The 17,392-nt window shown below is 46.1% G+C and overlaps 1 protein-coding gene across 1 annotated transcript in view; it reads right to left on the reverse strand.

The window, feature by feature from the left end:
* The window catches only part of DPYSL5 (dihydropyrimidinase like 5), a 50,391-nt gene that overhangs the window by 19,524 nt on the left and 13,475 nt on the right, over positions 1-17,392 (reverse strand). The window contains exons 2-5 of the mRNA XM_040224447.1: positions 5,621-5,779; positions 3,389-3,568; positions 2,508-2,576; positions 294-338 (exon numbers count right to left, since the gene is read on the reverse strand). Coding sequence (XP_040080381.1) covers positions 294-338; positions 2,508-2,576; positions 3,389-3,568; positions 5,621-5,779 — 453 coding nt within the window. The remainder of the gene's footprint in view (positions 1-293; positions 339-2,507; positions 2,577-3,388; positions 3,569-5,620; positions 5,780-17,392) is intronic.

The raw sequence follows: 17,392 nt of genomic DNA on the forward strand, positions 1-17,392 counted from the left end.
GCCAGGAGGCTCTGTGGTCCCCACCTTGCCTCGCCTTCCTTGGGAGTTGTTTCCACTTGAGCAATGAACCAGATGTCAGTAAGCTCAGTGGGGTGGAACAGAGAGCCAGTGGCAAGGAGCGCTCCTATCATGGCTGTGGGAAGAACAGCGCTCCTTTAGCAAACGATGTCCATTTGGGGTCCTGTGAGCCAGACCTGGTGCTAGCACCCAGAGCAGATCAGGGATCCACCGTCCAGGCCGGTTTCTGACCCCAGAGTTGAAAATGGGCTGAGAGTGAGCTGGGGTCTGCTTACCCTGTTTGCAATGGTGATAACTCGGTGAGTGGCTTCTGCTTCCAGCTGTTAGGAACAGAGGACAGGAAGAAAACAAACTTCATCATCTCCCCAAGCACGCTTACCTCTGCCTGATACCCCACCCTGTAGAAAGTGCTGGAATGTCTGACTCAGAGCTGGAGGGGCCAACTGCACCCACAGGCACTGGCCTGGGAGGAAACCCTGAGCAGGGGCACCAAGTTCCAGCCACCTCTGTTCACCTCGAGAGCATCCTAGGACTTAAGTGTTCCAGGCGTGTCTTCCCTGGACGCTACTCAGGGCTTAATTCAAAGGCAACAAAACAAGAGCAAACAAAAAGACCTACCCTGGTTTCTGGTGCCTTCTCTCCACAGCCATCTCAGAACTGTAGCAAAGGAGCAACACTGACTGATTTCAAGCTGGAAATTAGCCTAGATCAGGATTTCTGAACCTTGACACTATTGACATTTTGCGTTATATAATTCTTTGTGGTAGAGGCTGAATGGACATTGTGGGCTCTTCAGCAGCAGCCCCTACTTCTACCTACTAGATGCCAGTAACATCCTCCCCCTGAGTTGGGATAACCCAAAATATCTGAAGCTCCAATACTTTGGCCATCTGATGCAAAGAGCTGACTCACTGGAAAAGACCATGATGCTGGGAAAGAGTGAAGGCAGGAGGAGAAGGGAACGACAGAGGTCGAGATGGTTGGATGGCATCACCGACTCGATGGACATGAGTTTGAACAAGCTCTGGGAGATGGTATAGGACAGGGAAGCATGGCATGCTGCAGTCCATGGGGTCGCAAAGAATTGAACATGACTGAGTGACTGACAAAATATCTCTAGACATCACCAAATGTCCCTGGGGAGCAAAATCTCCCCAGATGCTCCCCTCTAATCAGTAGATGATGGTGGTGGTAATTCTTGCTTTTACTACCACTACAGTCAGTGCCTCGCTCCTCTCCTGGTAGAACTCCAAAGCGCAGTCCTGCGCCCATCACCCACCCACCCCTGTTCTCACGGGCACTCTCAATGCATTGTCTTTATTGAAGTTGGTGGGTCTTTCTCTACCAACTCCGGGGTGCCCAGACTGGAGCTACATTCAAGGGCTCTGACAGACAGGGACAGACCCAGGGCAGGAGTAAGGCCTATACAGGGCTGACCCAGTATAAGCTGACTTAGTTTCTGTCAGATGGTAGAACCATCACATCCTGTCTTCAGCTCTTCATCCCTCAAGGCTGCCCCATCAATCCTTCATAGGCATCCAACCACCACTCTGCATTTAAGGCTTTGAAGAAACAGAAAATAGCTTTCTTCTCACCAGTGGTGGGGGCCACTGCAACAGGGCTATAGGACAAGAATGCATTATTTATCTAATGTGATCCTTCAGAGTCAAATTCTTCAGAAAATGGGAACTGGAAGGCATTTGTGTCAACATCCTGCAAAACCATGCAAGGGGAAAATCAGAGGGCAGAGGAAGGGCAGGCCTTAGTTACCATTCTCAGCGATGAATAGGAAAAGAGGGAGAGAGCTCACACATGTGCCTCTTGTTTCTAGTGGGAACAGTCCAGAGTTTTCCTCAGATACTCAAAGGGATCTCAGCCCCCAAATGCTGATTCCCTGGCTTACAGCCTGGAGTTTCTTCTAGCATCTGAAGGCTCTTTCAGTCTGTCTTTTCTCTCCCAATTTAATTTTGGCCACTGCAACCCCTGACATGCTCACATGGCCTCCCTCAGGTCCTTGAAATCAGAACCCAACCCAGGTGGGTCTGCTTCCCCAAAGTGGTCTTCCCCGCGGAAGTTCAAGGCCTGGCCAGCTGTGGATAGTAGCAGTGTAGAGGAGTAGGGTTAGTTGCACACTCCTGTCCGACTCTTGCGACCCCATGGACTGTAGCCTCGTAGGCTCCTCTGTCCATGAAGTTCTCCAGGCAAGAATACTGGACCGAGTTGCCATTCCCTTCTCCAAGGGATCTTCCCGGCCCAGGGATTGAACCCAGGTCTCCCACAGTGCAGGCAGATTATTTACCATCTGAGCCACCAGGGAAGCCCCAGCTGTAGTATGGAGGAGGCTGCTCCTTGGGAAGCTTCCAGATGGGAATTTCACCCATGGAGAAAGCAATACCAGACAACCTGTATTCACAGATGTCTCATGCATCCTAAAGATTCTATGAATCTATAGGAAGGACGTTGACAAAGAATGCAGACGTCTTTCTCACCTCCTCTGGACGGCTGATCTCAATGCCTTCTGGGCCTGTGATACCCAAATCTAGTGCTTCCTTTGCTCCCTGAATAATAGCAAAAGAAAGAAAATAGAGAGAATGAGAGAGACACAAAAAACATAACCCAAGGGACTATACAGGGACTATGCTCAGAACTATGCTCAGCCCAGCCCATGCCAACAGGCTTGCTGCTTTTCTCACTTCTGTAATCCTCATCTTCTAAAAAGGGCAGGTTAATAAAGGGCTCCCCTGAGACTCACTTCATAATGATTGAAAATATTTTCTTCCTCTTAGAAATACAGTTCAGTCACCAGCCAACAGGCCTGGGACACTAAAGACAAGCACTCTTTATTGATCTGAAAAATCAGAATTTCCTCACTGGAAATCTAGTTAAATCTCCAGCTTCTAGAAATGCCTAGATTAGCCTTTACCCCAAGTGTCCTACTTAAGATCTAGGAGTAAAAAGGGGCTTGTCTGTCTTGGTCCCAGTGAGAAGATCTCTCTAATACCTCTGCTCCTCTGAGGAGGTCCAGGCAAGTGGAAGGCTGACTCTTATTTTAATGTCACATCTCATTAAAAATACTTCTTAGAGATGCTCCACATTCTTTTGTGGTAATGGTACTTAAATATCATATTAGAATGAAGACATCATCATTCAAGACTTAGAAACCCTTTTGAACTAAAAAGGAAGATTTGGTTTTTTACAGACGCTAGATTTGGATTTGGGGGCAAAGATCCATCATCTGGGGTGTTACCATCTCACACTTTCTTTTAGAATTTGTCTTATCTGAACCCTGTAGGATAGGTCATGGGTGGTCAAGAATCCCTCTGAGAATTGGTGCCCGCCCTCTCTCGCCCATTATTCTCTACTGCCTTGCCTCAGCCACGAGCTCCCCATTTTCAGCATGGACTCGGGCGATGGCTCCAATATCCTTGCAAGCGTGAAACACTTGGTACAGCTCGCTGTCCCGAAGCATATACAAGTCCTTGTAGGTCATGAACATCTGAAACGAGTTGACTCCCTTCTCCCTCACCAGGGTCTCCATTTCCACTTTCACCTGGAGAGCAAAACGTGAAGGCAATGTCACCTGGTACAGACCTGGTACAGATTATCAAGAGGCTGGCCGGCCAATGCCGGCCCAGCATGGAGGAGAGAGGTAGCTCAGTGGATGGAGTTGCCGCATGACCACCCGTAACCTCATAGTATGTCACTCTCCTCCCACTCCCCAGGCTGCTGTGAGGTCACATGAGCAAATGGACACGGAAGTGCTTTGAAAATTGTCCAGCATGCTACAAATATAGAAACGCTATCTGGGCATGTTTCTCGTATCACATAAGCTTGTCTATATTTCTGTCTCCAAATCACCTTTGTTGGTAAATGCACTAATGACTTTCATAGCTTGGTCAGTTCCATCCATCCCCATAATGGAAGGGCTGTTACAGAGAAGGCATACTAATACTAAAAATCCAGAGACCTAGGGAAAAATCTAATTTAGGGACAAAGCCAAACACGAAATAAAGCTATGTGAATAAGGAGATTGATCCCAATACTATTTATACTAGGAAAAAAATGGAAGAAACACTGGTCTGACAATAGGTAAATAAATTGCGATTCATCTCCTTGACAGAACACTAAGTGGACATGGCATTGATGGTCATGAAGACCATGCAGCCAAATGGAAAATGCTCATACTTAAAGCAAAAGAGTTACTATGTAAAAAGCAGGTATGAAAAAGACCAGAAAGAAATGAGCTAGAACAGCAATGGTCATTGTATTGGGGGTGACTGGATTATGAGCTTCCTTTCTTTTCTACTTTTAAAATCTGTAATTAGAAAAAATTTTTTGATTACCATAGAAAAGAATTTAAAATTCTAGATACATGAAAGTCCCCACAATCTCTGGGGAGTTAGGGATGACTGGCTTGGCCTCAATGTTGAGGATCTGAGTGGATCTTCGATTCCAGTCTCTTGCTGGGGGAGGGAAGGGAGAGAGGCTCAGGGTAGGAGGGGTCACCCACCCAGGAGGGTGTCCGAATTGGACAAAACCTCCATCTAAGATTAGGGATGGCTGGCATTCAATATAGATGGCATCTTCTGCCCGGTACCAGGAGGGGAGTCTTCATGTGGGAGGTGGGTGGCTCTGCAGCCTTTCATGAGCACCCTTTTGGAAGTAATGGGCGAGACTGGGTGAATCTCACAGTCACGGCTTGTACTCGAGGGCAGAAGTGCAGTCAGGCTTTTAGTTACCAGCTCAGAAGGGAGTCAGGCTCTTTAGGTCAGGGTCCCCAACTGGAGAAGTTGGTAAAATCTCTTAATGCTTGTTTATTTTTAAGATCCCAGGGCACCCACTCAAGTACTGGCACATGGTGATTGATTAATGAACACTTGATGAAAGAATGAATACTCGGGCTGCTTCCCCGGGGGCAATAAACAGTAAAAACTCCAGAAGTGAAGCAAAATCTAAATGCCTGTGAATCCGTTTTCAGGAAGAACAAGAAAGTGGGAAGCCAGGGAGCAGGGCTTAGACTCTGGCCCTGGAGCCTGGGCAATGGGAGGCCAGGATAGCCAGGGGCAAAGAGGCTGAACTGAGACAGAGCCCAGTGGGAGGTGACCTCAGAGTGCTTAGAGCAGGAGCTGGGGCCCAGCAGAAAAGAAGCACCCATTCTTTCTGGGTAAGATGGTAAGATCCATTCTTACCAGGTGGCACTGAGTCAGGACAGGACTCTCTGTTCTGAGACCTCAGTGCTGTTACTCCCAGCACAAAATGATTCGACCCTGGGGGCTGACCCCGCTACTCAGCAGTGACCCCTTCAGTGTCAGTGGTACCTAATGTAAAGCGTCAGGACACGCTGACAGTCTGGTGGTCAGAGCAAGGAGCTGGTGCTCCCTGCGTATGTGCTGGAAAACTGGCTGTTTAAATTAAGCAAGACAGCCCCCGCCACATAGAATCTCAAGTGTTTTTTGGTTTAGCATTTGGGGGAATTAGGATGCTGGCAGGAGGGGCATTCCTCACTGTAGGAGAGCGTCACCCACAGCTGGCTCTCACTAAATGGCCCCTCTGCCAACAAGAGCACTGGTTCTCCTTTCAGGGTTCCACCCAGCACTGTTACCTTGGGAGCCCACCAGGTGATCCCCACGTGGAGGGCATAGTCACAGCAAACCTTGGGGTCGGCCAGACCCCGGCACTTCTCATAGGCTTCCACCAAGGAGGTCTCCTTGTCAGGCAGGACGTGGCCGATGATCATGGTGGTGCCTCCAACGAGTGCTGCCTGAGGGAGACGGGAGAAGCCATCTGGTTACATTTCTACCCACATGTGAGTTGCTGCCTGGGGAGACACTGGGTCCTCAGGTGGATATTCAGGACAACCACTGACTCTCCCACATAGGAGGCAGGGAGGTCCACGTGCAGCAGTGCTCGGGAAACCGCGAGGAGCTGGAGCTCCTGGGTTACACACAGGAGCCAGTGTATAACTTGCATCATGACTGTGGACCCAACACGCAAACCTGCTTCTTCCTCATCTTGGGCTGTGGCTCGGTGCTTTGGAAAAACCACTTAGTGTGTTTCCTCAGCCTCTATTTCCCAATGCGACGATTCACCCCAAATGATTTCTGACCAACTTGAATATATGAGCGAAGTGAAGTGAAAGTCACTCAGTTGTGTCCGACTCTTTGCGACCCCATGGACTATACTGTCCATGGAAATCTCCAGGCCAAAATACTGGAGTGGGTAGCCTTTCCCTTCTCCAGGGGATCTTCCCAACCCAGGGATCGAACCCAGGTCTCCTGTATTGTGGGTGGATTCTTTACCAGCTGAGTCACAAGGGAAGCCCTGAATATATAGATGAGGTAATTTTATAATATTATTTGTAATATTATCTAGTTACAGATATACATGTAAACCATAATGAAGTTATAACATTATTTTAGTTACAGGTATATATGTGAACCATAATGAACAAAATATTAATTTGAATATATTGTTTTGTTTTATTCTCTCACATTTCAGTAAGTAATTCTGGTCAAAGTTTTTATAGACATTTTCAAATTGTTATCTTTGTTTTCAGTTTTTCCAAGAACATTATTTCCATTTGACTTGTTTGAGATAGCATTTTAGGTCCTTGTCTGATTTATCAGTGAAAAACTACCCAGGGTTTGATCCCTGGGTCGGGAAGACCCCCTGGAGAAGGGAATGGTAATCCACTCCAGTATTCTTGCCTTGGGAATCCCACGGACAGAGGAGCCTGGTGGGCTACAGTCCATGGGGCTGCAAAGAGTTGGACATGACTGAGTGATTAACATTATCCCTATCATTTTAAAAATATTTTGATGCAGAGTCTTTACCTCGTTGGATGGCTGTGAAAGTCAAAAGTATCACTTTGTAAAGTTTTGTCCTAATATGTGTGTGTAATTATTCAGAGTTTAGTTGTTAATCTCTGTTTTCTGTATGGGAGGGAATCAGCACAATGAAACTGTCTTGACGATTTCATGCTTCTCTATTCAGTTAAATCCTTCATCACAAATCAGAAAAATTGCTGGGGAATAAGAAAGCGAAAAAAATTAGTTCAGTGGCCAACAAACAATTAAAATGAAAGCTCTTGCAACACTGATTTTCCATGCTGACCCTGGCTGGGTGGGTGAGACTTGTCACCCTGTTGTCCCGGGAGATGCAGGGGCCTGACTTCTTTCATAACTTGAAGTAACCAACAGAGGGTGCTAGTTCTTCGGTTCACACGTAGGACCTGTGATGTGGGAGGCAGAGAGATGTAGGAAGGGGAAGAGCACCATATTGTAGCTTTACTAGCTGGCTTCTATTTCAGATTTGGCTGGATGGTGCCAGGCTGATTCACCCTCGTAGCAGGTGGTTGTAGTCTATTTTGTCCTGAAATGCATTTCTTGCTTTTATGTGTGGACACGGGGGTGTCTGGTATATTGGAATTTTACACACTAAATTGTATTACTTCTTCTGGGGTTCTAGATTGTTTTCCTTTGCACTCCCTCGTCCATCTGTGGCCTTGCATCAAAAAGAAGGGAACCTGGAAACAGCACAGTGGAATAAGAGAGCCAAGACAGTTCTTAATATCTGTGGGTTTCTCAGAGTAGAAAAGATCTACCTGCTGAATCTCTAGGTTGGCTCAGATCAAGCTAACATAGAATATATTCTAGGCACCTACTGTAACAGATACAACTGAGTTTGCAATTCTCAGAGTCCTTGCAGTTCTGAGATAGCAGGAGATGTGGGCCTCTGCGTCTGCCTCCAGCTCACACCCAGCACCCTGGATCTGTCCTGCAGCTGCAGATCTAAGCTCTGCTCACTCCTGCAAGATGCTGCCCTGGGGCTTGGTGTGCACACAGTGGGGGTCTGGCCCCCAAGCAAACAGATACAGGCTAATATAGGCCCTGGCAGTGCTGAGACCCTTTGTCAGTGGATTCCAGGGCCCCAGAGTATAGTCCAGGATTTTGGGATAGTGGGCTCTGGGTCTGGAGGTCACCTGGAGTCCAGAGCTCATGGCAGAGACTCCTCTTGCCTGGGTCCAAGGATAGTAACTGGAAAGTGTTCTGGAAGGAGTTAGAAGCATCCAACAGTGGTCCTGACTATCACATTTACTGGTTGTAATCCTGTGTGTCTACTCTGCTCTGTGCCTTGCCTCTGGGGGCTCAGAGAAGGTCAGGTGGCAATGGATGTGAGAGCAACTATCAGCTGAAAAGGGCACATAAATAGCTGGAATAGTCATTACTGCTGTTACCTCAGGCCTCAAAGCAAGTTTAACAGGAGTAAACGTTCCTCCAGCTGCAGGTTTGGAGCCCAGAGCAGATGCTGGATGCGTAAGCGCTGGTTTCCTCCCAGGCAAGATACACACAGAGCTGGCTTCTAAAATATGCACAGCTCCCACCCACGGAATGAATGCCGACAAGCTCAGTCTTCACGGGAATGTGGTATCACAGATGTGACGGACCTTTTTACTGTCATCCCACACAAAACAGCCTTATAGAAATCAACAGCAGAGCGTGACCCAATCCTGTTCCGGAGGCTTTCAGAAGGATGATGTTTACGATAATCAAAAGGCAATGTGACTGTGTGACTGCTGAATGTTCAGAACTGTGTTTATGCAAGAAAAGGAAGCTGTGAAAGATCTTTAGAAATCGGTAGAAATGATGTTCATGGAGGCTAAGTCTCAACAGGGAACAGGGGTGATGTTATAATGAGTGAAAAAGGCAGCATTCAATATGTGTACCCAAGATGTTTTAGAAGTGTGTTTAAATACACACACACCCACACAAAGAAACAAAATGGAAGGAAATATACCAACACATTAACAATGACTGTTTTGGATGATGAGATTCTGAGTAATTTTTTTTTTCGAATTTTCTGAAATTTCTCTCTTAAACTATATTATTTTCATAATATACATAAAAATAAATTTGAGGGGAACTAAAGCTATTTAAAATTTAGTCAGCCACGTTTATGTGCTTAAAATACTTTCTTTTAAAGTTATGAAACATTTCAACCATATGGTAAAAGTACAGAACATAATACAACACATGCCCATGAACCCATTACTCAGATTTAATAGATGTTAATTTTTACTGTATTTACCTTACATATTTTTTAAATTAAAAAATGAAAGAAAATATTTTCAATATAATAAGAGCTCTTCATCTTAAAATTTCCATCCCTCAACCCTGAGGTTGATATAAACTTCTCCCATCCATGTTTTACACTTTCACTGTATTTGCTTTGCAAATTAAAAAAAGGTACACAAATGGTTTTATAACTTCCATGTTCTGTTGCAACTTGCTTTTTTAATTTGACATCTTTAAGGTTCGTTTAAGTACAGATATTTCATTTACTTTAATTAATTCACTGTATGAACACTCCTCTGGGCATGTATTCATTTCTGAGTTCAGGGACACTGCTATGCACAGTCCTGGCGCATCCTCACCCACACCAGGGCAGTCCCCACATTCAGGGTATATGCTGCCAGGAAGTAGAACTGCTCCTTCCCAACACATGAGCATCTCCAATCATGCCAGACTCGACCATGGAACAGTTAACTCAGCAGGGCCTCCTGGAACTCGGTGGCTGACCAGAATGGCCCACTTATCAACCCAAGCCCTTATTATTATTTTTTTTGACATAAACTACTTTCCAGCCAAGCATTCCCCACTGTGCATGTGGCATTCCTTTCTATTGAGAATGCAGACCTGACATCTCTAACTACTGAGTTAACATGGACTTTAGGACCCTTTGTTTAACCAGCAGACACAGCATCATTACATCCATTTGGCAGGATATGAAACAGAATTTTATTACTTCAAAGGGTTACCATTATTTTATTTTTGATATTGATCACATACTGCTGGGTAAATCTGGATTGATTTGATGCCCAGTCATGTCACTTCCACTTGCCCCCTAAGGAAAACCAGTCTATGTAATAGTGATCCATTTTATGACACAGTTTCCAGGCATACACTTGGCAGGAACTCATAGTGAACTCAGCCTAAACCTGTTGTTATAAATGTCATCTTTATGCTTCAGAAGTTATAGACCACTGTGGGCAGACCACTGTGGGCACTCAGGGGTCTTTGTACTGACCGTGGACCTGCTCAGCAAGTTGAAAAGAAATTTCATATGTAATTTATTTGCTGATATCACAGAGTTGGAAAGAATAGTGCCTTGGCCTTTCCTGATTTTGTCAGGACAAATCTGGAGGGTCACTCTGTAGCATCTCCTACATTGCTGCAGGTGTAATCACATATTGCTGAGTTCCCAGTAACAATGTTTTTCTTTTTTTCCCTCTACCCCTCCACTCTGCACCTCAAAGGAAAAAGTTTGATTCTCTAACTCCAAGGCCAAGAACCAACAGGTCAAGACACAAACTTGGTACCATGATGTTGAGAAGGCACTTGGGCCTGAACTGTGGGGTTTTTCATTAGGAATGAGGGAAGGACTTCCTGGATCGTATTTTCATACTGATGCTCAGAAAAGGGGGGGTGTTTGGGGGAGGTTATTGGAATCAGAAGAGCTAGATCTGCTACTATCTAGATGTACAGATTAAGGGCAACTCAAATTTCACAGAGGGAACAATCCTGCACTGAGAATCAAATGACAATTTTTCCTTTTTGGCTGCATAGTCTTACTTGTCCCAAGACATGTGGGATCTTAGCTTCCTGACCAGGGATCAAACTTGTATCCTCTGCATTGCTAGGCGGATTCTCCACCACTGGACCACCAGGGAAGTCCCTCAAATAACAAGTGTTTGTATGTGCTTTGTAAACTAAGTCCAATGCAAATATTTTAACATTTCTTAACATGACTGAGAAAGTCATCACTTGTTCAAATGGATCTGCTTCTCTTGGAATTGCTGAACCGTTTCCTTTCCTTTTCACATTGAAATTATCTTCCATCTTTTACTCATGTTTGCTTGAAGTACAGAGAAGAGAAATAACCAGCTCAGTGGTTTCTCCCTTGTGCTGAATAACTTCCTTCATCTTCAGATATCTGTTGGCTGCTTACAGGCCCTCTGGAAAGCCAGCTCTTAAGCAGCAGCGCTCCTTGGGATTCGAGAGAGGCTCAAAAGAAGGACCTGAGCATTTTGTCAAACGAGATGATGTATGATGGTACTTAGAACCATGCCTAGCATTCAGTAAACACCATTTTCATCCTGAAACATACAGCCACCAGCCAAAGCCAGCTCCATGGGTATATGGCTTGTGCAATCCCACACGAAGGGCTCTGTCCTTGTTTAATCCCTGTCATCTTGAAACTCTTGATAATTTTTGAGTGAGGAGTCCCACATTTTTATCAGCTACACTGACCTGATCTAAGGAAATCATGTTTTTAACAAGTTTACGTTGGCTTTACTGTCAATTCATCCAGCTCACTTTGAGGGCTCAGGACCATGACTCTTTTTGCCATAACTCCGTGCCAGGCCACTGGAATGCTGACCACTGCCTCCACCCTCTTTTTTTTTTTTTAAATTTATTTTTATCTTTTTTGGTTGCACCCTATTCCCCAACCAGAGATCGAACCCGTGTGCTTTACAGTGGAAGTACAGAGTCTTAACCACTGGACCACTAGGGAAGTCCCCTTCTGTCTTCTTTTAGAGTCTCCCCAATACTTTTTATCAAATGCTCCTTTTCTCTGAAAAACAAACGACAACACAAACCCTCCCCTGAAACACCTTTTCTCCCAGATACCAAGGAATGCATGATTGTTCCTCCAGCTGCACACAGCTCCCAGGCCTTTTATTGACCTGTTGAGTTCATTCTGCAGCTGACTGGTTTTCTCTATATTGCACATTTATAATGAATTGCACTTCTAAACTTCCTTTTACTTTTTACTCTTACCTTCTGGGTCCCAGCCTCTATTGCCTTATCCAAGGCACGGTCCACTTCCTGACCTTGCTGTGCTCTCACAGCATTACCATATCTAAAACTCATCCTTCATTGAATTTTCAGCAGAGGAGACAGGCAACATTCAACCTGCAATATACTTTGGGAAAAGAACATTTTCCCACACTTAATCTGCCTGCCGTTTAAAAGCACATTATTCCTATATTAAGAGGCAAAATGGTAGAGTGACAAGAACCAGACAGATTTAGGTTTATATCTTAGCTCTATCACTTATGGTTATAAAATCTTGGGCAAGTTATTTAATCTCTTTGAGCTTCATTTTCCTCATTGGTAAAATGGAGTAATAATACACCGCTTGTGGGGTTACTATGAGAATTAAATGAGATAATGTGTGTGTAAAGCACTGAGGACGGTACCCACACATAGTAGGAGCCCAGTAAATACGAGTGATTTATACTACTATTATAACTATTATAGTTAATGAACACTAAGCATAATTTCTGGGTAACACGAATGTGCACATCATGTTAAGTGTATCAGATGCTCCAGAAGAAGTGAGAAATATAAATACCTTAAAATGCTTATGTGAGAAATACAAGTACGGTTAGCAAACCAAATAAGACAAAAAGGTTCATTTCTAATAGAAATGACTTCAAAATAACGAGTACAAAGCAGCATAAGATAACTTTCCTTAATGGTGACAGCATCATCAAGTTCAACAAAAGACAAGGGGAGGGGAAGGACCCAATCGGATGGGAAGGCTGAAGGCTGGAAGCAGGCAGGACGTGACCCTCTGGGGCAGGAAATGATGTGGGCAGAGCCGGGGACACCGCTGGAGGACAGAGAAAAGACCTGGCTGGTTTGGTTGAGGCAGGACTGATTATGACCAAAGTGGGTGGGCCTCGGTGACCTTGGATTCCATCGGTCAGCAAAGTGTGTTGTGGAGGTGGTGGTGATGAGGGGGCTTCGGGAGTGTGGGGGTTTAAGAGCACATTTACAGAGAGGACTCTGGTCACGCCCATCCTGGGACATGTCTGTAGTCACGACAGGCTTCTGGGCAGAGAGAGAACATGAAAATCAGACTCCATAACATGACTCTGACTATGCAGTGCAAACTCAGCTGCAGTGCTTAGATGATGAACCTCAACTTGGGGATTGGGATGAAGGTCATATGTGAAACCCATTGCTAGGAAGAAGCAGCAACTAGGTTTAATGACAGAAGAGGATGTGATGTAAATAACAGGGGAGGTTTTATGACTGTATGGCTGAAAAAACAGTATTAGGAGAAGAGCCACCAAATTTAGGACAGAGGAGAGTTTTTAGACATCTTAAGGTAGAGCTGACTGAGACACTGGAGCAGGCGAAAATCGCTAACTATAACCAATATCCACTGAGCACATGCTCTGTGCTTGTTTTTCACAACAGTCCTGTGAAATACATGTATTATCCCCATTGTTCAGGTGAAGAAACTGAGGGTTGCACTTCTATTAGACTAGGAATGAAGTCTCTCCCCATCCGTTCTAGAGGGAGGTAACTAGAGGAGGAGGTGATCTGAGGTGACATGGAGGGGAGCTGAGGGTGCCCAGGCCCTTGGTCCCAGACTTGGCAAAACAGAGGGAAAGTTCTGGGAAAATGAGAAGTGTTGGTCTGAGCCAAGATGGAGGTAAAGAAAAGCATATAATGCACTACAGAATCAACAAGAGAGGGCTGAACTGAACATGCCATGTTCAGGGGCCAGTTCTGTGAAGTCAGAAGCAGGGACAGAGAATCAGGCTGGGATTGCCAAGGGAGTGGGCACCCAGGGGCCAGGGACGGCCAACAAAGGGGTCCAGGTGAGGTCCAGCACAGCCAAAACCAGGGAGGGGTCCCAGAGCAGAGTCAGGTTGGGGCTGAGAGTGACATTTGAATTTTTGCATTTGTTCAAGATATGTTTCTATTTGCTGATAGTACGTGGAAGTGGGAGGCTCTGGTGGGAGAGGCCTGAACTCTGGAGCCTGGCAGACCTGAGTTTGAGGAGTCCTGTGGTCTTGAGCAAGTGCACTCTGGCTTGGGACGATGGGGGTGCCATTCCCGGAAGGAAGGGTCCCCAGTAGAGGAGTGGGGTTGTGGTGGATGTGCTGAGTTTCAGGCAGGTGCGCAGAGGTACCTAAGATGTAGCTGCAGACATGGGAGTCATCAGTAACAGATCACCTGGGGAGAGAAGGTGGGGAAGAGGAGAAGGCAATCTGGGATAGGATCCCGAGAGGCGAGCACAGAGGAGAGGAGTTAGACAAAGACAAGACCACGGGGAGGAGAGCCAAGAGGGAGGAGGAAGGGCAGGCTGGCATGGGGTTATGGAAGCCAAGAAAACCCTGTCACCAAAGCAAGCATCTTCCTGGCTCACTGGCTTCAAGCAGAGGTGAGCTGCCCTAGAAGTCAAGACGCCCTTGCAGGAAACTCAGACCCCCCTCCCAGGGGTGAGCAGACCAGGGTAACTTGCAGGTCTCAAGGACCGTGGGTGTATCCACTTGGGAAGCCCGATTTAAGCTGGCCTGGCTCCTGCTGCACAGGTAGGCCCTGGGCACACAAAACACAACCAGATGCAAGCAAGAACAGGCCTGCTGAGAGAAAGTTCCAAGATTCAGCGTGAAATCCCACATCGCCTCCCCCCTTCAGCCCCGTCAATAAAGAGCAGACCTCATCGCTGCGCTGCGGAGGAGCAGCTGGGTCAGGCACCGGTCAGAAGGAGGCTGTGCACTGCTCCCCTTTCCCTTCTGTTGCAAATTCCCGAAGACAAAGAGGTGCTGGCCCTCTCCAGGGCTGGTGGCAGAAGCTCTGGCTGAGTTTGGAAAGGCTAATTTCAGAGGACCCGGCAGAGAAAGATGCTTCCTCGGCTCTGGGATTCTCATCCCTGGAGAGGCCCCAGGCAGCAAGAGAGTAATTCCCACCATGGAAACTTTCAGAAGAAACTAGACCCAGAGAAACTCTCATAGATGGATGCAGACCAAGATTGCAACGTGGCCCCCAAGAAGTGCACGAGGAGAGTCCCCTGGACAGCAAAGGCTGCCCTCACCTAATCTTCACAAACACTGGGTTGGACAGATGTTTCCACCATCTCAGGTTTTGAGAGGTGAGACAAGACTGGGATCTAGGTATTTTTCCTCCAAATCTCATACTCTTGGGTAACATGGAGAATAGATCTGATACCAACCAATAGCAACTAAGGGCAGAGCCTCATAGCCTGGAGCGATCCCACCGCAGATTCAGGGTCTCCCAGAGGCTATACTTAAAATAGACCAGAAATAGGGAATTATATACATCAGCCATAACATTTTCTCACTTTGTAATTGGGAATACATGAATACCAAATGGTGGGAGAAATGTAAAAACATGCATGGTTTTCACCATGAAACGACACACATTTCCATAGGTAAGACAGGCCCTTTAAACCCTGAAATGAACTGTGTTAATTCCCCAGGCTCAACAGACTCACATGTCCCAGGCACACAGAAGCAGCCCAACAGCACAAGGTGACCCCCTCCCACAGAAGCCATCGGACCCTTGCGGCAGGTAGCACCCAGGCTGAACTCACTTTCAGGAGTGAAATGAACATTTACTGACAGCCTGCTCTGGGCAATGTTCTTAATATTTATTATCTTATTTGGTCTTCAAAATGTTCTATAATGGAAAGCAAGGACTCAGATATGTATATACCCATGTTTGTAGCAGTATTTTTCATAATAGCCAAAATGCGGAAGCGACCACGTGTCAATTGACAGATGAATGGATAAACAAAATGTGGTATGTACATAAAGTGGAAGTGAATGTTATCCAGCCTCAAACACGAAGGAAATCATGATACATGCTACAACATGGTTCAATCTTGAGGATATTATGCTCCGTGAAGTAAGCCATTCACAAATGGACAAAAATTGTATGATCCCACTTATATTAAGTTGGAATAATCAACTTCATAGAGATAGAAAGTAAAATGGTGTTTTCCAGGGGCTGGGAGGAGTGGGGAGAATGGAAATTAGTATTTACTGAGGACAGAGTTTCAGTTGGGAACGATGGAAAAGTTCTGGAGATGGATTATTGTGGTGACAACATTGTGAATGTACTTGATGTCACTGAACTGTACACTTAAAATGGTTAAAATGAGAAATCTTATTTATATGTATCTTGTGTGTGTGCTTAGCCGAGACCGACTCCATGCGGCCTCATGAACTGTGACCTGCCAGGCTCCTCTGTCCGTGGAATTCTCCAGGCACGAATATTCTGACCCAGGGATCAAACCTGAGTCTTCTGCGTCTCCTGCACTGCAAGCAGATTCTTCATCACTAGTGCCACCAGGGAAGCCCCATATATATATATATATAATCACAATTAAATTTTTAAAAAATATATGATTCTATAGGGTAGAGCTTACTCTTCTCATTTTATAGATAAGAAAAATGGGGCTCAGAGGAAATCACGCAGCCAGATGGAATGAGTGTCCATCTGTCTCTGGAGTCCCAAGTCTCTTTCACACGATACCACCCTTCCAGGGCTCAGGATAGCCCTGGCATGACTGTGGGGCTCCCGGGCTCCAAGATTCCTCTGTCAAAGGATGGAGGAAAGCCCAAGTGAAATTGGATCTAACTGCAGTTTAGAAACAGAGGGGTAGGTGGGGCTTGGGCTTGAATTACAAGGACGAAAGCTGAGAATTGTGCCAACATCTAAAATTATGAAACGAGGAGCTCCAGGCGTCTCTCTAATCCAGAATGATTATCTTCACTGCCGAGCACCCGATTTAAATTCATTGTGTTTAATACAAAGCCACAGAACAGAGCAGGCTGTCTCCCGACATGCAGTTACCATGGAGACCGGAGAGGATTCTCAGAGGGAGTTATGTGGCAGAGAGAAAGTGGCTGCCAGCTTCTGAGAAGGCAAGGGGCCTCAGAAAACTGTTCTAAAATAGAGCCCAGAGACGCCTTTTGTCATCCTCCTCTTTAGCAAAGCCCCTTCCGAACCCAAAGGGGCAAAGTTTACAGGCAAGCAGGGCATGACCATCTTTATTAAAAGCCCAGGTTGCCCACAGATGCCGGAGAGGAGGGGTTTATCATCAGTCCAGAAATAAACCGCATGTAACCCCACTTGCTCTTCTTCCCTCATCTACTCCAATGTTGGCGAGTCTTCATTTTGGTCCCAAATTTCAGTGATAACAGTGTCAAACTGCTGAGGGAGGCTGCCCAGGGGCCACCCTGGTCCTGATGTTGGGGAATGTGGGCCGGAGTCAGGGCTGGGGAGGTACCAAGGCCCATGCCTGTACTTAAAAACTTTCACAGTATTTCACTCTCTGAGACTCAGCTACCCTACCTGGAAAGGAAGGAAAAGAAGGCCTGCCTGTGGAAGGCTTTAAAAGATCATGGAAAGGGTGTAAGGAATACAGAAGTGCTGAACTGACAACTCAGACCGGCCCTACTGGAGGGGACAGGGCTGGAAGCTAGCTGCAGGTCCCACGGAGAGCCAGGTGCTGCCAGGTACCAGCTGGGGGTCTGGGAGCCCCG

This window comes from Oryx dammah, unplaced genomic scaffold (assembly GCF_014754425.2).
Source record: "Oryx dammah isolate SB20612 unplaced genomic scaffold, SCBI_Odam_1.1 HiC_scaffold_25, whole genome shotgun sequence".
In the NCBI taxonomy this organism is placed as follows: domain Eukaryota; kingdom Metazoa; phylum Chordata; class Mammalia; order Artiodactyla; family Bovidae; genus Oryx; species Oryx dammah.